The 20543-nt window shown below is 48.4% G+C and overlaps 1 protein-coding gene across 1 annotated transcript in view; it reads left to right on the forward strand.

The window, feature by feature from the left end:
• The window catches only part of znf423 (zinc finger protein 423), a 128220-nt gene that overhangs the window by 43773 nt on the left and 63904 nt on the right, over positions 1–20543 (forward strand). The window contains exons 4-5 of the mRNA XM_066713472.1: positions 15055–18335; positions 18922–19006. Coding sequence (XP_066569569.1) covers positions 15055–18335; positions 18922–19006 — 3366 coding nt within the window. The remainder of the gene's footprint in view (positions 1–15054; positions 18336–18921; positions 19007–20543) is intronic.

A 20543-nucleotide genomic window follows, 5' to 3' on the forward strand; every position in this document is an offset into this window, starting at 1 on the left:
AGTGCCTGATCTAATCCTGGCACCAGACGGCGCTTGCTGTAGTGCTGTCTGCAAGGGGGAGGTTGCCAAAATGTTTTAAACTTTCCCCCCCCCCCTCTCCTTCTAGAGGAAACAAACTATCAATAGGTGAGTGTGCATTGATGTTTTTTAGTCATGGTGATATCGGAGTCTCTTCAGAGAGGGGTAAGCCAAGGCAAACTACTGCCCACCCCTGTCACAGCCCCCCCCCCACCCTACCCCAGAGCCAGCAAGTGCTGTGATGAGCATTTACAAAAGGAAAACTCCCCCCTGCCCCCCAAGCCAATTAATTTTTTTATTCGCAACTATGAAAACAATACACCGTTAAACAAAATAAATAAAAGTGACAACCCTTCAAAAGCAACAACAGAAAACAAACAAAACAAGAAGACCGAATTATTAGTCTTGCTGCGTTGCTCTGTCTGTCTGTGGCTGACTCCTGTTTCTCTCCCTCTCTCTCGCGCTCTCTCTTTTTTTTTTTTAATGAGAGAAGCTCCAGCGAAGCGCAGTCGGAATGTGCTGGCCTGCACTTTGGCTCACTAGTGGGAGCGCCCTGCTTGAGTAATGAACTCCCCCAGGACCGGGGAGAGTAATGCAGGGCTGTTTCCATGCCTGGTTCCCAGGGAGAGAGGAACAGCCGCTCGGCCCCCAGTCTCATGCCAGGCTGCGGTCTGTGTGCGGAGATAAAGTGGGGGGGACTGAGGGACGCAGTGACAGCTGTGTGGGGCCTGGGGCTGACTGGGAGCGGCTGATAAGGGCCCAGCTCAGAACGGGAACCAGCAGCAGCTCTGTGCGGGGAGAAAATAATCTGACAGGATATTGCAACTGGCAGAGGAAAGTTAAGGAGAGCTGGGAGAGGAGTGGGTTTTTATTTTGGGGGGGGGGGGCGGTGGAAAGAGTGCTGCTAGTCCAGATAATTCTGATTGACAAGAATTGCATGGCACAGAGCTGCACATTTTCTTTTTGTTTTGTTTTTGTTTGTTTATTTATTTGTTTTTTTTTCTCCCCTTCTTGTAATGTCAAAGCATCAGTTGTTTTCATCCTTTTTTGGGGCGTTGAACAGTTATGCCTTCCACCAAATCCTTAAATACTACATACTCTCAATTCCAACAGCTACACCCCCCCCCTCCTATTTGTTCCTCTCTCTTGCCCCCTCTCTGGCTGTGCTGCGGACTGAGTGTTAGAGAGCTGGGGGAGCAGCTGTGACTGGAGCGCACTGGGCCGCCGGCCACGCTACAGGCTCTCCGGACCGGCACTCCGCCGCTCTGTGGGCCTCAGGATTTGGTGCCTCTTTCCAGTGTTTTCATAAACATTATTATTTTCCAAGAGCCAGATAAAGAGGGAGGGAGGGGGGGGGACCTGCAATCTCCTCCCTCCACGCGCAGGGCCTGTAATCCAAGGCGCAAGTTACAGAGATTTATTAGCGAACGTTGTAATTAGCGCTGATTTTTATTATGTAAATGAAGTGCCTGCTTGCTTCGAATTGATTAGCAAACTCCCAAAATTCGCAGTCTGAATTGCTATGCTAGGCGTTTCTCTGCTAAGCTGTAGCATAATCCCCCCCAGCCCTCTGCTTCTGGTGCCGGGTCTGACTTTAGAGGAGAGGGGGGTGGGGAGGTGGCACGGTGGGGGTTTAATGCACTCTTCCACTCTGTAGCTGGAACCCGGTGCCATGGAGCATCGAGGGCCTAGCTTTGTGTTCGGAGGGCTTGAAACGTAACTGTGCTGCCGTGACGACCCCTGTGCTCCCCCAGCCCTGCATGAGACGCAATTTATAAACGTGCATGGCTTTATTAAGAAGGGGGGTGGGGGGAATAAATAAATCCCAACTTATTGTTTTTGTAATAATGTCCTTACTGCTTTAATTATTCATTTTTAGTAATAAAATATAAGTGATAGTGAGCAGCATTAGTAATAAAACACTTGGGGTTTTCATTTAATTTAATTTTAATTGAATTTAAGCATGCATATGCTTTTAGGTAAGGTCTCGGTGTCTGGTTTGTGGTAGTTCTCTCTCTCTCTCTCTCACACACACGCTCACACAAAGTGAGGGCGAGATGTGGTTTCTATAGGGCGACAGTGCTACAGTGTCTTCATTAACTTCTAAATCATGGTCTCTTGGCTCTGCCTAAGAGAGCCCCCTAAACAGCCCTTAATGCATACATCTACAGTGCCGTGTGTTTAGTTAAGTTTTTTGTTTTTTCTGTTTTTAGGGAGGGATTTTACGGATAATTAAAAACACAGCCAGGAGTCTGCAGGGACCAGTTAACTGGAGTATTTACCTTTAAGATAATCACCTCCCTGCCTCGTACAATTCCTTTCTGACCCATTATTAGTCTTCACAAACTGACAGTTTATTTTATAAGGGATGCACTGCACGCGTGGGCCTCCTCCACCCCCTCCTCCCAGGCTCCTGTACATCCTATCGGCAGGCAGGTGATGGCAGACTGGTCTGCTTGCCGGATTGGCGACGTTGACCTGCCCAGGCTGGTGCAGGGCACCGGTGTGAGTCCTGGCCCGGGGTGAGGGCCGATCGAAAGGCTTTGGGGGTCGTCTGACATTAGAGGCCTTCACTGTAATTTTGAGTGAATTCTGGTACAAGTCTCTAAATTTTACACGGCTGACATGAAGCCGTTCTGAAGGACCTACCTGAAGTGGGGTGGCGTTGTTACTTTGTTTTATTTTGTGTTGGTTGTTTAAATAGCGAACGATTCTGGAGGAAACTAAAACGAGCTGTCCGAGTCTCTCCAATGGACACCACTCACCTTTCACTAACCATTGACTCCCAGGTAGCGGCCCTCCCTAGCCGCATCGCATTCCTGTCGAGAGGGTACTGGATGTCTTTATCGCCGTGTGTTTTGCCGTTGAATTCGGCCTCTGTGTATCACTGAAGGACAAGGGCAGATCGGATGGAGGAACCTTCCCCCTCAAACGCTCTGGTTTGCATCGCAGCGTGAGCGACAGACTCCTGCGAGCTCTTTGTTAGCCGTGGCTAAGCTGGTGTTCAGGAGCGCTTGAAAGGAACAGCAGCTTGCGAAATGTCCTTTTTTCTTTTTTTTTCTTTTTTAGTTTTATTTTATTTTATTTAAAAAAAAAAAATGGAGATGGGTAGGTGGGGGGGCGTAATGTTTGAAGTTAAATTGTGCCTCTACTTAAGTCCAGTCCCTAAGCAATCCTTTTTTTCTACTGTGGAGCAGAAACAGCCAGTGGCCAGGCTTGATCTGCTGCCCCATGGTGCACTGCCCTCTGTGAACTTGCACGATTTTTTTTTTCTTCCCATATATATATATTTTTTTTTAAACCGAGCCGGGCTGCGAAAAATGAGACGGCCTGGGGGTCAGGCTGATCTCTCCTTCCCAGAGAAAAGCCCCTGGGGCGCTGCCAGAAGTTCCCAACAAAAAGTTTTTTCTTTTCTCTCTTTTTTTTTTTTTGTCAGGCAGTCGCAGTGGACGCCAGTCCCCCGTGTGCCAGCGGGAGGGCCCTGCATGGAGCGGGGGCCTCATTGGCAGAGGGGGAGGGGGCGGGGATGGGAACTGGCACTGTTTGTCAGCCAGGGTGGTGGGGGGGCAGCTGCAAGCAAAGGCAACTGAGGAACCAATGGACTTCGAAACTTTTTTTTTTTTTTGAGACCCTTCCTTCTTCTCTTAGCCCCATGATTTGGCGGATGTAGTAAGTAATTAAAGGACCCCCCAGCTCCTCATTTTACCGGCTTGTTTCTTTGATCTGTTTCATGTTGGGCAGCTTTTTTTTTTTCTCCTATAGCGCTACCTTTGTGCCTTTCGCTTTTTTTTTCCACCCCAGCCCCCTTTGATGCAGCCCGTGTGCGCTTTAATCCCCAAAGCAAGACTGAAAGTTAGTTTTTTGTTGTTTTTTGTTGACTGTATTGATCTTCATACTTGTGTTTTCATTCATTGTTTTATTATTTTATGCAAAAGAAGCTCTACTGCGGTCTTGCGTACAGAGCTGGTCAAAATCTACCCTACAGCTCTGCATCGCTAAAGCCCTCCCCTCACCCAGGTTTCACCGCCTTATTAAAAATAAATAAACTAAGCATATTGACTGTGTAGAGATCTGTATGATGGCTGTAGAATTATCAGGGTTTACGATCTGTAATCAAATGCAAAAGGGAAACGAACCTTCTCATTGTGATACAATTTTATAAATGATAAAAAAAAAAATGATCAAGAGAACGCCAATATAAACAGCTGCTCACAACTCTGTTGACGTTTTGCGGTTTTCTTTTGTAGGGCCTTGTTGGTAGACTCTCCTCGGGCCTGCAGCCATACTGTTGACGAAGTTAGACATTTTCCCCATTTGCTGTAGCTGGCAGTAATAATAAATGAAATTACATATACATAGATCACATGGTGTTCTCCTACTGATGCAAAGCGAAGTTGTGAGCTTATGTCTGTGTGTTTCATAGCCATGTTTGAGAGCTGAACCTGCTGGTGTGTGGTGGTCACACTAACTGGCTCAGGTGCGCGATACTTGTGTGTTTCAGTTGGACATGCTGTTCATTTATTTATCTTTACTCATTGTTTTGTTTACACGGTTATTATTCTGGGTCTTCTCAGCTGTGTCTGTGTCCTACAATGCAGGAAGAGTCTGCTGACCCCACACGGGGAATGGCCGAGCTGAGTCATTGACGGAAATTAAAGCATCGGGGTGCCCGGGGGTGCAAACCGATAATGATTCACACGCAGAGGTGCAGTGTTGAGGAGGCCGTAAACCTGGTGCGCCCGTGCCTCTGTCTGATTGCGATGAGCGATAGAACGGTTGCCTTTGCCCAGGTGTGCATACGGTTCAATTTTAATCAAATTCCAGCCGCAGCTCTCCTTCTCGTCATCTGCCCATGCTTTCTCTCTGCCTCTCTGTCAGCCAGGGGTAGGTCGATGGTGAGATGCCAGTCTCTGCTCTTCACCCTGACCCATAACTGTGCATGTCCTCTACAAGGCCAAAAACACGCGCCACACTTGATGTCCCTTTCGCTGGGGAAGCTCATAAGCTCTGTGTGCTCTTTGAGACCCAGGTGTCTATAGGAGACGGATACGCAGGACTTAATTTAATGGCTGCAATGGCAATGGGAAGGCTGGTAGCCAAACATCCGCCCCCTTCCAAGGCGCCTGAGCAGCTTCCTGATCTGAAGCCATGTCGGTACGGAGCGCTCTAGATGCATAGAGAGCGAAGGAAGAGGAGTAGAGTTAAATCAGAAATGAAACGCTGGGGGTGGGAAGCACAGTCTCGAGTCCCCCGCGCTGCCCACGCCACACCGTGAACAGCGGGACCAGCTTGCTATATTTATCAACTGGAAGTTTGAGGATTTTTGATGATTTTCTGTTTCTCGAACTGTGTGTTGGGGAGAAAACGCATCCATCGCTCTCTTCTCTGCTCTGCGCTGGTGCTGCATCTTGAGTCATTTTCCTTGGCTCCGGTAGTTAATTGCGAGTGTGCCGCGAGCGCACGCTGGAGCCTGGCGATTTTTTCTTTTCTCTTTCTTTGGCTTAGCGCTGAAATTTCCATTAATAATAATGATTCAAGGCATTCAGTCCCCTTCCGCGAGGTGCAGCTGGGTGCTTCTGTCTTACCCTGGGGACCGGGCATTTTAATACTCCTGTAATTATCCTGCAATTATTTTGTAATGCGGGATCCAGGTGTTTGCTCATGCTGCACTCTCTGCTACAACCAACTTAGTGTTTTTGTATTTTTTTATTGTATTTATTTATTACTTTTTACATTTTTGTATTTCTCTGCTAAAAAAGCTTCAGTGAACAGGTGGAGAGAGCTTGTTCAGTTCGGTGCAGCCAGTGTGGTCACTGAGACTGGACTGTCCTTTGGCCTTAATACAGGTTTCTTTCTTTATTTTTCGATTTATTTATCTTATCTGACCGTGTCAACTTACTATAACCTGCCCCCCACCCTGACAAACAAGGGCAGTCTGTAGTGTAGGATGTGATCATCCAAAAAAAAAAAAAAAAAAAGGAATTGTTTAGAATTAGACTATAAATCTGTCATGCATCTTACTGTCTGCCCCACATATGGGTAGTCTGTTTATATATTAAGAAAGTCTAAAATATATATATTAATGGAAGAGCGTCCACAGATGTATATCGTGTACATGTTTGTGTGCGGGTGTCTGTTGTTGTTGTTGTTAATGTCGCATCTTTGCTGGCTGTGTGGGGCTTTGCTTTGTGTGGTGGGGGCTGGCTGGTCCAGGTGTTCCTCTCCGACTCGATGGGGGTCCTGGGGGGCTGCGGGGCGTCCCAGTGGAGCAGCGGGCAGGAGGTACCCGCCACACTCTGCTTGGGCTGGGGTCCCCGTGGGCGGCAGACCCCCTCCTCCCCAGGGCCCCCACAGACCTCATTGCGTCTCCCCCCTGCGTCTGTGAGGAGCGTCCCGTCCGGGTTCCTTTTTTGTTTCAAATAAAAAGCCTCTGATTAGGTTACAGCTGTTGGCATTACTTATTTAAAAGCCCAGCAGCAGAGGTGGGGAGTGGGGGAGGGGGCGGCAGGGGTCCGTAGGGTGGAACAATGCAGCCAGGAGCTGGAGTTCTGCAGGGCGAGACGGAACCGCCTGTGCGCAACCTCGGGAAAGGTCATCCGTGTTTAGCTCCATTAACGATGCAAACTGTATCCATTCGCCTACACCAGCGCAAGAGTGTTTATTTCTTTGTTTGTTTATTTATTTAGTTTGTTAGTTCGCGATTTTCTAGAGGGATTTGCCACATTTTCCTTTTATTACTGTCGAGTACTTGTCTCCCGGCCTGAGTGATGTAACTTACTGTAGGCTCGTCTATAATCTTGGCGTTATAGTTGTTATACAGATTTTGCCTCCCCACCCCCTGATCTCTTTCAGGTGTAATCAGTTACCTGTCTGACGTTATTTAACATTTTTGTCTACAATTGCTAAATTGGAATAGTGTAAATTATTTTAAATGCCCCAGTCTTTCACTTTGCACTGACGGCTATACGGTATCTATTTGTAATATAATGTGAGAGCTGGTGATTGAGCGCTGGAAATTATGGATAATCTTCTCACAACAACCCCGCTCGCTGTGAACGTAACTTCAGACTAATTAAATTAAGATGAGTTATAACCAAACACTTGTGATCCATGAATGTGAGGGCGCAGCACAGTGCATGTCTGCCCATGCACTACTGCAGACACCCAGACTGAGAGAGAGATGGAGAGAGAGAGAGGGAGATGCAGAACTGTGTTTAAAAGGGAGATGATGTGGACTCCGGCTGATCAAAGTCCAGGGCTTTGCCTCAGAAAGCTGCTGAGGAACTTAATGTTGCCGTCTGTGATCTGCCTAACACACGTCCAGAGAGCGATTCCCGGGGATCAAAGCGGGGTGGAGAGGTGTGAGGTTGGATGGTGCAAGTGGGCCGAGTCCAGACATCCCGCTGACACACCGTCCTGCCTGGGCTCAGCGTGGAGGCACGGCTCATTAAAAACGTTATAATGGCAATTTATTCATTTATTTATTTTATTATTCTCATTGTTGTTTTTATAAAGGAGCAAGAAACGGCAGCCGTAACAGGAGCTCCGTCTTTTATGGCATTACGCTGTCACCGTGGCTCTGAAAGAACCTGTTCATTAGCGTTGTCTGTAACAGCTGAGGAAGCTTTCAAGCTGGCAGGGTCTTTTCTTCTCTTTCACTTTCCTTTCCCCCTTTCTCTCTCTTTCTCTGAAAGCTTTATCGCGAAAAGTGAGCATTTCAAACTTTTCATGAAAGTTTGCTTTTTTTTTTTTTTTTTTAGCTTTTTTCCAGTTCTCCTGTAGCCAGCAAAAACAAAGGAAATGGAGAGCAACTGACGAGCACTTAATTCAATATCCAGTCTTCGTACGCGTGTATCTTTTACATGGCAGTGCAGGGAAGGTTTGGGGATGGCAGAGAGTGGAGGGGTGGGGGGGTTAACCCACCGTGAAGACGTGTGGCCCGTCGGTGGAGCAGAGATGGGCTTGTGCTGCCGTCTCCCTCTCACAGCTGCTGCAGACTGATCTGGAGGTATCGCTCTGATTCATGGAGTACAACCCACTACTTTCCTGCTTGAATTAGCAGGCAGCTGTTTGTGGTTTTTACTTTCGAATGGTACACAGAGGAACGTGCCTTCGATCCTTTTCATTTATAATGAATTTTAATCACCACTACAGGTGACAAAAAAAAAAATGTTGAAACAAGCTTGTATCTCTTTGGAAGGAATGAAAAGACTGCCAGATGCCAAACTGTTCTTTACAGCCTGCGATAAAAGAATTGTTTTGGTACACTTCACATGTAATTAGGGTGCAGCTGTTTTAAGTCCCAGCTCCGTGTGACGTAGACGGAGAAATGTTCCCGCTTTGAGGGGAAGGGAAGCGCAGGAGGAGGAGGAGAGGCTGCTGTAGGAGCATGCTCTCCCTGGATCCTTCTGTACCCCCTCCACCCAACCCCTGTGCCCCGCTGCCTGTGTGCCCCTCCTCTGTCCCATTCCCTTCGCATGTGGCCGGGGTCTGTCTCAGTATCCCCTGTAATGGAAACGTCCACGATCTGGCCGTTTCGTTTCCAAGATGCCCTGGGTGCAATGCAATACAAACTGGGTGTAGAAACAACCCAAAAAGGCAGACTATACTAGACGTCATACAGCGCAGGGCAGGCCAGCCGCGGCTCGAGTCAAGGCAAAGTCTCAAAGAGCAGTTACAGGCAACGCTGAGCTGACATCGCACTTCCCTGAGCTCCGGTGCTTTGAACATTGTGGAGAAGGAGAGAACGGAGCCAGAGTGAAGGAGTCTGCGGCTGTGGAAAGTTCAACCACCACATTAGGAATGATGTATTGTCTACTGGGCCTGAAAGGCACTATATCAAATTTAGTTAGTAACTGGGAACTCTTGTGAATGTGTGTCACATTACACTAGGAAAGGTGATGCTGCTTTTATTTTTCTGCTTCATGTTTGTTTGTTTGGTTGAGCCCCTTGTGATATCCCATCATCTGCAGTCCTCTGTTTCCCTGCTGCCCCTCTGTGGAGCCCTGGCTCCCAGTCCCCACTGCCCCTGGCCTTCTGGACTGTCACAGGGAGTACAGCTTGGCCTCTATGGGTACCAATTAATGCCATATGTGACGTGCTGAATGTGTGTGTGTTTGTGTGCTCCTGTCCATGAGGAGCCGGGTCCACAGGCTGGCTCACAGCATACTGGCTGGGGGCTCAGGGCGGCTGAACAGACTGAGTTCTTCTGTCAGTACTGGGGCTGCAGAGGGGTCCTCCGTGGCACACGAATGTCTGGGGTCCTCTGTGAGGCGTCTGGTTCTGTGCCTGTCCTGCCCAAGCCACGCTGATGGGAATGCAGGGCTGTGCATCTGTACGGCCTGGCCAGCTTCGTGAACCCCTGGCCACAGAAGGGCTCTTGGTGAGGAGGCCTAGCCGGCCACTCTACCGCCAGCCCTGGCAGAGCTGCTGTCCATTGGTACCAATGTTATAGCCCAGGTTCAGCAGCCTGTCTTATCCTTCAACTCTAGGTCTGCTCTTGCCTCACAGTGGGAATAAGAATAGTATGTGTGTGCAGAGTTCCTGCAGTAGGGTAGTGTTTCGGAAGTCAAGTTTTCCTGACTTCTGTAGTGCTGTAACCAGGTTAGAGTCAAGGGAAGAGTTCGCATCACATGGGGGAAAGGTTACAGAACACAAGGCCAGGAGGGAATAGCCAGTGGGAATATAGTGTAAGACATGAGGCAGAGAGAAGGAAGCTGACGCACACAGACCCACACACTTTAATGTAACGGAAGCAGTAGTAAGATAACTAGACACGCTAGTTTGTGTTGTGTGCAGGAAAGCTTCTGGAATAACGAACAACAAAAGGGATTGTTTAGGTGCTGTGTGCAGGGTTGACCACTTAACGCTTAAAATGTATGAAACTGAAAATAAATCACAACAATTCAGTAAACGGAGAAGGTCACAGAGGAGGCAAGTGAACTGTCGCAGAAGTATTTTAAGAATGAAATGTCGTTTCTGTCCTGGAGAAGAAAAATCAATAAATGCACAAAGCCCTGAGTTGAACTCCGCAGTGCAAGAGGGTCCTCGCTGATCCTGCATGGCTGGGCTGTTATCTGCACCGTACAGCGCAGGATCCTTCACACTGCGCACTGCACAGATAGCAGCATTAGGGTTGTTGACTTTGACATGGTATTGATCTATTGTAGCAGTGCTGTCCAGAATAGCAAAATCTCACACTTTGTGTTCAAATAAAAAGAAGAAAAAAGAAAAATGGAGGAGAATGAGTAGCTTTTGTAGTCAAGAAGCAGACTTCAGAAATTGTCATCTGCTGCTGCTCCTGCTAATTTGCTTCGGTTTTCCATTTAATTTAAATAGTGTAAGACCTGGCATTGTGCTCAGACATACACCACAAAGGATTGTGGTGACAGATTCGTGCACTGACCTTGTTAAAAAGTTAAATATATATTCCCAATTTAAAAAGTTGCTTTAATCAACTCGAGGAGCTCTCCGTTTCTTCAGGCGTAAAAGGGGCAGACAGCTGACAATTTGATGTGATTTATGTATTTAGTTGTTTGTTGGTTTATTTTTGGTCTCCTGGTGTTCATATGAGTTAGAATCGAAACCAAAATTTCCCTGCATTATTAACACCATTCACTGTGTGCTTTGGGGCTTTCCACAAACCTAGCGTTCCTTTGCACCCAGCTGGCGAGAGTGGCAGCAGGCTGGCCAGGTCAGGCCCCACAGCACCCCCTTGGACCTGCCGACAAGCAGACGGTGCCGAGCACACAGGGCTGGGGGGATCTCTGTAAAGCCATGTTTATTTCAGCAGTCCAATTTATCTGCCTGTTTGTGATGGCAGGGTACTTGTCGTTCCTTTGACGGGACATCAATGGGAACTTGCTCCCCCATCCCAGACTCTGCGCCGGACCGAGGTGAAGGCCGTCACCAGACCTGACTGGAGCCCTGTCTGTTGATTTGGTAATGACTTGCAGCATGAAAGCGATGCGAAGACGGCTCGGGCTGCACGCGTAGAAGAAAGCACCGTGTGTTTGTGTGCCCGCTCCTGTCTCGGCTTTTGGCTTTTTTTTTTTTTTTTTTTTTCCTTTTCCTTTTTTTTCTCCTTGCCTTTCTTTCTGTTTCTTTCTAATTTAACTTTTCATTGAATTTTCTTACCCATTTAATGCTCTTGCCGAGTCCCCAGTGCACGGATGACAAAAGCTTTCTAAAAGCCATGTGATCTTCTATTTTAGAACAGCCCCACTTCAGAGGATTAGCCATTTTTAATGACTATAATCTCCTTCTTTTTCAAAAGTGATTTTTCACATTCTGTTGCATTCAGAGGATTGCATTAGCATTAATAGATTTATAATTCAGAGAATGACCAGCCGTGCCAATTTTTTTTTTCTTAGTTTTTCTTCGTCTTTTTTTTTTTTTTTTTTTTTGTCAAAACACTACCAAATGTTTCTTTGTATTTCCTCCGCGCTGTACTGTACAAAACTGTAACACAGCAGGACTGCGTTAGAGGACCTGCCAGTCGAATGGCAGATCCCACTTATCATACATTATTCCCTTTTCACCTCGGCACTGCAGAGATCACCGTGAAGTTTGTCAGGGGCCATGGTTTAATTGTGTGCTAAAATAATTCATCACAGGAGCGTGTGCTTTTGACTTGGAATTAAAAAAAAAAAAAAAAATTGAATTCGCTTTTCACGGTTTAACTTTTGATCAGAAGATGTTTATGTGGAAACAATAACTGCACAAGGAAAAAAAAACATTTTGGGCAGCTGCATTCCTGACAGTGGAAGGTTTTCTTTCACGGGGACAGTGAGCCCTGACTGAAACCCAGGAGCCATACCCCATTGAACCCCTTTCTAGAGAGTTCCTGGCTGGTCCCACATGTTTTGTGTTAAATGGGAAGTGACTCCTTTACGGATATAGCCAACATTTGCTGTATTCATAGAAAAAGAATGTTGAGGCGAAGCCCACAGTCCCCAGTGCCGGCTCTGTGCTGTTACTTCACCTCCTATAAACAGCAGCCTGTTGTGTAGATCCAGTTTACCCACAATCCACTGCTCCTCCAGGACCACAATGCCTGTGGTTTTTGCTCCATTTCGAGTTCCGAACTACTTAATTTAAATAAACTCTTTGATGTAAATAAACTGCACTTAATTGGTCACAGTCACCACGTTGTGCACGTCATTACCAGGTGATGGATCACAGAGACCTTTACAACCCTGCAGGTCCCGCTCCTGCAAGGCTAAGAACATATGAAAGCCGTGACCAAGCGCATAGGCCACCCTGCTTTAGATGTGCCGTCCAGCTCCCTTTCCCCAGATCAGCTGGAGTTTGGGAGAAAAAATAAAACCACACTCTTAATTCATCCAGTGATTTTTGTTTTGGATTATGTGCAGTTTAAATGAGAGGAGAGACCAGCCTGTCTGTCCAGGGCCACTTCCTGAAGGTCCCTGCACCTGTTGTTGTCCTATAGTACAGGGTATATACATAGGAACCGTGGTATCTAATGAAGCCGGAAAGTATCAGAATGATCTGATTAACAAGCTTAGGAACTGTAGATCTTCCGTCACTAACAAACCAAAATAAATAAATTTAAGTATTTTGTCTGGACTGTGGCACAAGTATCTAAATTGCGTGTGTGTGAGAGAGAGTGTGTATAAACACCATCACCAGGGGGTGCTGTTCTCCCTGTCCCCTACTTGGTCTGGATGGCAGGGACTGCTCTGTAGTGGCCAAAGCAGGTTGTCCGGAGTCGGAGAGTTGTCTGACACTTCTGAAAGGTCAGCATGGAGCCCTGCGAGGCGCCAGCCGCCGCAAACCTGACATGTGAAAAGCCGGGGCTGCCTTGAGAGTCAGGGAAGATGGGGGAGGGATCAGTGCAGGAAGAGCCTTCATAAAGAGTCCTTTTATTTTTATGTTTTAACCCAAGGCAAAAACCGTTGAACCCTTGCTGAGAGAGGGAGACGGGGGGGGGGAAGAGAGAGAGGGGGGGGGGAAGAGAGAGAGAGAGAGAGAGGCAGGGTCTGGGCCTGCAAGGGTTAAGGCAGTCAGAGTGGAGTCAGCTGAGGCGGGGAGGCAGGCTGTGTACAGAGTTTGAAGGGGATTTACTGTGCTGTCTCCTCTGATTCTGCCTTTATTACATCTACCCCATGACAGTGGGCCAGGGCCTCGGGAGGATTCACTCTGCCAATCATGCGCTGTTGCCTAAGCAGAGAATATTTTGAATGGCTGCTATAGGTAGAGGACTCCTCAGCGCTGTGTCTGCTTGTGGTAATGGACTGCTTGGCTCCACGCTTTACTACGTGTGAGCGAGACAGGGAGTGAGCGTGGCTCTGCAAGTTCTGGTAATAAGAGTGTGAATTAGCTCAGTGTGATGTAGTTTTCCCAGAAATACATTAAAAAAATAAAATAAACCTCAATCAGAGGTGCGTCAGCCTGTTCTCTTCCTCCTGTTCCTTTACATGTCACGAGAGACCGGGTTCATGGCTCTGGCTTTGACACCACTGGACACTGATCCGGTCTCTCATTTTTCATGCCAGACCCTGAAGAGTCTATTGCATCTGCAGGTTTATTATTGCTCCATTTAGTTTTTTCCATCTTTTTCTCCAGGCACGAATGGCCAATTCAGAGTCACTGTGTTTAGTCCCTGCATATGTCTTTTTAGCTGCCACGTTACAGAAATTAATCAAAGTAACTATTACATATTGTTTAAATATATGTATTTATTTAATCTAAGATGTGATTGTATCCAAGATGAACTGCATGTATCCATGATACCAAATTAAAACCGATTTTTATGATTGTTTAACAATCGTGTTATTCATTGATTAACCAGGAATAATAATGTTCAGAAGGCCCTTCTGAAGTTTAGCCTTTCTTCATTTCCTCTCTTAACCCTTTCGTTGAGAATCCCTACCGTTATATTTTCTTTTCTAACCTATAACATTAGACACAGCGCAACAGGGATGCGAATATCTTACTGCAAAAATTACACAATTAGGCTAACTTTTTTTTTTTTCTATTTCTCAAAAAGAACACATGACTTACAAGACACTTAGCGTCATAATTACCGAATGTATTGGAGTTTAATCGGCAGCAGCTGTTGGTTGTTGAAACTGTGACTCATGGCAGAGCATTCTTCTGAAACAGAGGGAGAAGTGGGGGGGACCGTGCTCTGTTTACTTATTGGTGCAGTGTGTCAAGCGCTTCGTCCCAGGACGGGCATCCCGACTGTAGCAGCACTGTACATACATCATGTTGCTTCGGCTTGTCTCCAACTGCCCTGCAGCACGGCCCTTGGGGTGCAGCGTTTTGCAGGGTGTAGCTTCAGCAGTCTGCAGCAATGTAAACAACGTGCGCCGCATGCAGCCAGAGCCGAGCTGCGTATAGGAGACCAGGAACAAGTACAAACGGGCCGCGTGATTCAACACTCCCTATATTTCTAATTCACTTAGGGAGGCCCTGAACAGAACATGCCTGTTTAATTACTTATGACTATATATGTGTGTATATATATTATATGTGTGTTTTTTCTTTTCGAGTGGAAATACTAAATACATGACGTTAGGGCTTAGTTTGTACTGCCTTCCTTAGACAGCTGAAAACTTCAAGAATCCTGCTTGAGTGATTCCCCAGCTCCTCCACACGAATCCTGAGCATCTGCTGCATGTTATGTATTTATACATGTATGTTTTAATCCCAGCACTCCGTCTGTTATGTACCCTTTGTTAGTAAAAATTAAAACCCAAATTATTCTGGTTTGCTTTTTATTTCTCTCCATCTCTCTCCCTCTCAAAGAGTTAACCTTTGAAGAAGACCTTGTCCCAGTATCTTCTAATCCGGGTTGAAAAGCTTTTCATCCGTGTGTAAATCTTGTTGCTGTAACCAAAATAAAAAGCTGATTCTGTCCTACAGGGGATTGGGGTGGGGGCTGTGGAGGGAGAGGAGGGGATAAAAAAAAAATGTCCTTATTTCACAGGCACCCTGGGAATTGACGTCTTTTATTCTTCGATTTTGTTTTATTTTTTATAAATATTCTGCCTGCTCTGTCTGTTGCAGATGGCGATGACGACCCTCAGCTCTCTTGGGTGGCATCCTCCCCCTCCAGCAAAGATGTGGCGTCGCCCTCACAGATGCTGGGGGACAGCTGTGATCTGGGCATGGGAGAGGAAGAAGGGGGCACGGGGCTGCCTTACCCATGCCAGTTCTGTGACAAGTCCTTCAGCAGGCTGAGTTACCTGAAGAGACATGAGCAGATCCACAGCGACAAGCTGCCCTTCAAGTGCACCTACTGCAGCCGTCTCTTCAAGCACAAGCGCAGCCGTGACCGCCACGTCAAGCTGCACACGGGTGACAAGAAGTACCACTGCCATGAGTGCGAGGCTGCCTTCTCACGCAGCGACCACCTGAAGATCCACCTGAAGACGCACAGCTCCAGCAAGCCCTTTAAGTGCACCGTCTGCAAGCGAGGCTTCTCCTCCACCAGCTCCCTGCAGAGCCACATGCAGGCCCACAAGAAGAACAAGGAGCACGTGGCGCGGGCTGAGAAGGAAGTGGGCAAGAAGGATGACCTGTACATGTGCGATTACTGCGAGGAGACCTTCAGCCAAACCGACGAGCTGGAGAAGCACGTTCTCACACGCCACCCTCAGCTCTCTGAGAAGGCTGACCTGCAGTGCATCCACTGCCCTGAGGTTTTCTCTGACGAGGGCTCCCTGCTGAGCCACATCGACCAGACCCATGCCAACAAGAAGCACAAGTGCCCAATGTGCCCGGAGCAGTTCTCCTCTGTGGAGGATGTCTACTGCCACCTGGACACCCACCGTCAGCCTGACTCCAGCAACCACAGTATCAGCCCCGATCCTGTGCTGGGCAGCGTGGCCTCCATGAGCAGCGCCACTCCTGACTCCAGCGCATCTGTAGAGAGAGGCTCCACCCCTGATTCCACCCTGAAGCCCTCCAGGGCCGCCCGGAAGCTGGTCTCTTCTGAGCGAGAGGACAGTCAGAACTGGACAGCCAAAGTCACCTACAGCTGCCCCTACTGCTCCAAGCGGGACTTCAACAGCCTTGCAGTGTTGGAGATCCACCTCAAGACCATTCATGCTGACAAGCCCCAGCAGAGTCACACGTGCCAACTGTGCCTGGACTCCCTGCCCACGCTGTACAACTTGAATGAGCACGTCCGCAAGGCACACCGCAACAGCAGCGCCTTCCCAGTCCTGCAGTTCAGCAACGTCTCCGCCTTCCACTGCAACTACTGCCCAGAGATGTTTGCTGACATCAACAGCCTGCAGGAGCACATCCGAGTCACCCACTGCCTCCCCGGTGTTGCCTCCACCACCCTGGAGGGCAACCATGCCTTCTTCTGCAACCAGTGCTCTATGGGTTTCCTCACCGAATCCTCCCTTACCGAACACATCCAGCAGACCCACTGCAACGTGGGCAGCTCAAAGCTGGAGTCCCCCGTCATGCAGCCTTCCCAGTCCTTCATGGAGGTCTACTCCTGCCCCTACTGCACCAACTCGCCCATCTTCGGCTCCATTTTGAAACTCACCAAGCATATCAAGGAGAACCATAAGAACATCCCACTGGCCAACAACAAGCGCTCCAAGGCAGACCACAGCCCTGTATCGTCTGATGTTGAGATATCTTCCCCGAAGCGGCAGAGACTGGCTGCCAGTGCTACCCCAGGCTCTAACGGGGAGTATCCATGCAACCAGTGTGACCTCAAGTTCGCCAGCTTTGAGGGCTTCCAGGCTCACCTGAAGTCACATCTGGAGCTGCTGCTGAGGAAGCAGTCCTGCCCGCAGTGCAAAGAGGACTTTGACTCACAGGATTCCCTTCTGCAGCACTTGACCGTCCACTACATGACCACGTCCACCCACTATGTGTGCGAGAGCTGCGACAAGCAGTTCTCCTCAGTGGATGACCTGCAGAAGCACCTGCTGGACATGCACACCTTCGTCCTGTACCACTGCACCCTGTGCCAGGAGGTGTTCGACTCCAAGGTCTCCATCCAGGTGCACCTGGCTGTCAAGCACAGCAACGAGAAGAAGATGTACCGCTGCACTGCCTGCAACTGGGATTTCCGCAAGGAGACAGACCTCCAGCTGCACGTGAAGCACAGCCACCTGGGAAACCCGGCCAAGGCCCGCAAGTGCATCTTCTGCGGGGAGATGTTCAGCACAGAGGTGGAGCTGCAGTGCCACATCACCACCCACAGCAAGAAGTACAACTGCCGCTTCTGCAGCAAGGCCTTCCACGCCATCATCCTGCTGGAGAAGCACCTGCGGGAGAAGCACTGTGTCTTCGACGGTGGCAATGGCAGCCAGAATGGAACACCCAACGGTGTGCCCCCAGTAGCCAAGAGGGCTGCAGAGGCTCCTGACCTGCAGAACATGCTGCTGAAGACTCAGGAGACGGTGAACAGCCACGAGGCCAGCGAGGATGATGTGGATGCGTCTGAGCCCATGTACGGTTGTGACATCTGCGGTGCCGCCTACACAATGGAGGGGCTGCTGCAGAACCACCGCCTGCGGGACCACAACATCCGGCCCGGCGAGGATGACTGCTCACGCAAGAAGGCTGAGTTCATCAAAGGCACCCACAAGTGCAATGTGTGCTCACGGACCTTTTTCTCGGAGAACGGGCTGCGGGAGCACATGCAGACCCACCGCGGCCCCGCCAAACATTACATGTGCCCCATCTGTGGGGAGCGCTTCCCCTCGCTGCTCACTCTCACCGAGCACAAGGTGACGCACAGCAAGAGCCTGGACACCGGCACCTGCCGCATCTGCAAGATGCCCCTGCAGAGTGAGGAGGAGTTCATCGAGCACTGCCAGATGCACCCAGACCTCCGCAACTCCCTCACCGGGTTCCGTTGCGTGGTGTGCATGCAGACCGTCACCTCCACCCTGGAGCTCAAGATCCACGGCACCTTCCACATGCAGAAACTGTCCACCAACTCTGCCTCTTCCTCCCCCAACGGCCATCTGCAGAAGCTGTACAAGTGCGCCCTGTGCCTGAAGGAGTTCAAGAACAAACAGGACTTGGTCAAGCTGGATGTGAACGGGCTGCCCTATGGGCTGTGTGCAGGATGTATGAGCAGAGGCACCAACGGCCAGTCCTCAAGCAGTGTGGGTGGGGGAGGGCCGGGGCAGGGGGTCGGGGTGTCACAGGATCCCGGAGAGAAGCCCCTGGCTGGCCTGCGCTGCCCGGAGTGTGCAGTGAAGTTTGAGAGCGTAGAGGACCTGGAGAGCCACGTGCAACTAGACCACCGGGAGATGACGCCCGAGACCAGCAACCAGAAGAAGGTGGCAGACGCCTCTCCGGCCCCCAAAGTGAGTACAGAGTCCCAGAGGAGATCTGGATTTCAAATAAATCGATTAATTCAACGATCAATGTGCCTCTCCGATGACCCACAGTTGTCTGATCTGTGAAATGTTTTCATTTCCATGGTTGCTTCTTTTGTTGCTGTTGAGGTGGCTTTATTTTATTCTTCTTCGTCTTCTCATCACATTGTCCCCTTTCTTTTTATTTTGTCCCCTTAATGGAAAACTGTGCACCATGTAGACTCTCAAGCAGTGTTTAAAGTGTTGCTGTTTCATTGCCTTATTCCTCCGAGGTCCTGCTTCAGAAACTTAATTTGCCGGCAGTGTTTTGATTCACCGCAGTTCTACAGGAAGATATGCTGGCTGCATCCGATTATTGCACTTTCCATCTGCGGGGTGTAGGTCTGTCTGCTAGATCTGCTAGATGCTGACAACAAAAGTCAAAGGGAGTCTTATTTGATTTAGTTAATTATTTGTGCGTTTGCTTTTAAACTATCAACCTTTCCATAAAAAAAACCTTTCTCCGTTTGAATACTTCAGGATTGTCCATGTCCGTTTCCCTGTAATGACATCCTGCCCTCTCTCTGTCTTGCAGAAAAAAACGTACCAGTGCATCAAATGCCAAATGACCTTTGAGACAGAAAGGGAAATACAGATCCATGTTGCAAACCACATGATCGGTAAGTTCCGACATAACTCTTTTTTTATTTCCCTCTTTAACTGTGTGTGTTTGTTTATAACTCGAAGGGCTGTCTGTGCTCCGTCGCTGCGCCCACAGCCTGGCTGTTTCCTCTCGGGTGTCTGTCTGCACCTTTCATTCATTAGAGCCGCAGAATCCAGTAACTCTTTCACTGTGAAAACCCGGAGATTTGCCTCTCCTGCTTGATGCTCGGTACTGCTTTCAGTCCTGTTCGTTTATTGGTTGCTTGGGTGTCACGCTGACACGCTGAGTGAAGGACTGAAACTGTTCATGCCCGGCCAAAGCAAAGCCATCCGTTTTCTGTTATACTACCATTTTCTTTTAAATGGTTCAGAGTGACAAGAATAATAATGATAAAATGTTGTGCCACACTTTGCATCAATAACCCTCACCCCCCCACCCCTAAACAAAAATCATTAAAAGAAACGGAACAGTTACCAGCAAATGTGGTGATATTTATGCACATTTTGAGCAGGCAGCTGTGCAGAGGAGGCACGGAAACAGAGATGTTTTGAGTCCAGTGGAGGGATGTATGATAGTTATGTGAGGGTAGAGTAGCTATAAGCACATAGCACCAGCTGGGACAGCGTTTTTACGATGGAGCAGAGCGTCAGTGGCACGACTCCTAACAGAAGCTGACCAGTTTGCTGTAATGACCTGGTTCTGTTTTCTGCCGCATTAGTAGTTATTGTTTTTTTGTTTTACTTTTTTTTCATTTCTGCAAAACAAATGGAGCCGATTGCCTTACAGGAGATTTACGAGTGGGCCGTGAATAATGTGGCGAAAAAGAGAAAAATGGCAAGCACTTTGGGCAATTACTCCCCAACCTTTTTATAGCATGACAGTTAACAGATGTAGAAGCTCCAAACCCCCCCCCCATCCCCCCCAGCACACATACAGAGGTGTGGTGTGCTCTGTGGGACAGGCAAGTACATTAGTTAGGACTCTGAGATGCATCCCTGTGTGACAACCTTTAATATCATTAGCTGGTTCATTTCATTCCAATTCCGGTTTGTTTTCTGTTTTCTATGTTGTACGTCGGTACCTTGAATACCTAACCATATCACCAACAAGACCCTTCAATGACACCGCTGGTAACACAACACCAAGCCAAAAGGGAGGAGGCTCTAACACATTTACTTGGTAGCTATGCCATGCGCATCTTGATGCTAACAGTTGTGTGTGTGAGTGTGAGGTAGTGGGGATGTCCTGGGAAAGGGACAATTCTAGTGTTTATAGTGGGCTCTGTGGTGGGGGTGGGGGTAGGGGTGGGAGATGTGTTTTAAACTGAGGAATCCTGTTTCCCGATTACCCCGCAGTCCCCAGTCAACCCGCTGACTCCACTCTGAATTTCTAGCTTTCATGAAGTTCATTTCGGAAACGATGCTGATTCTGAAAGATACCAAGACTAATGGAAAACGGAGCATGCCATACGCAGCAGCCATGGAGGGAATTTTGGGTTAATTAACATCATAATTGTTAGAAACCAGGAGGAGATTAATTAGGAATTGAAGCAG

The sequence above is a fragment of the Amia ocellicauda genome, chromosome 9, assembly GCF_036373705.1.
Source record: "Amia ocellicauda isolate fAmiCal2 chromosome 9, fAmiCal2.hap1, whole genome shotgun sequence".
NCBI lineage: Eukaryota > Metazoa > Chordata > Actinopteri > Amiiformes > Amiidae > Amia > Amia ocellicauda.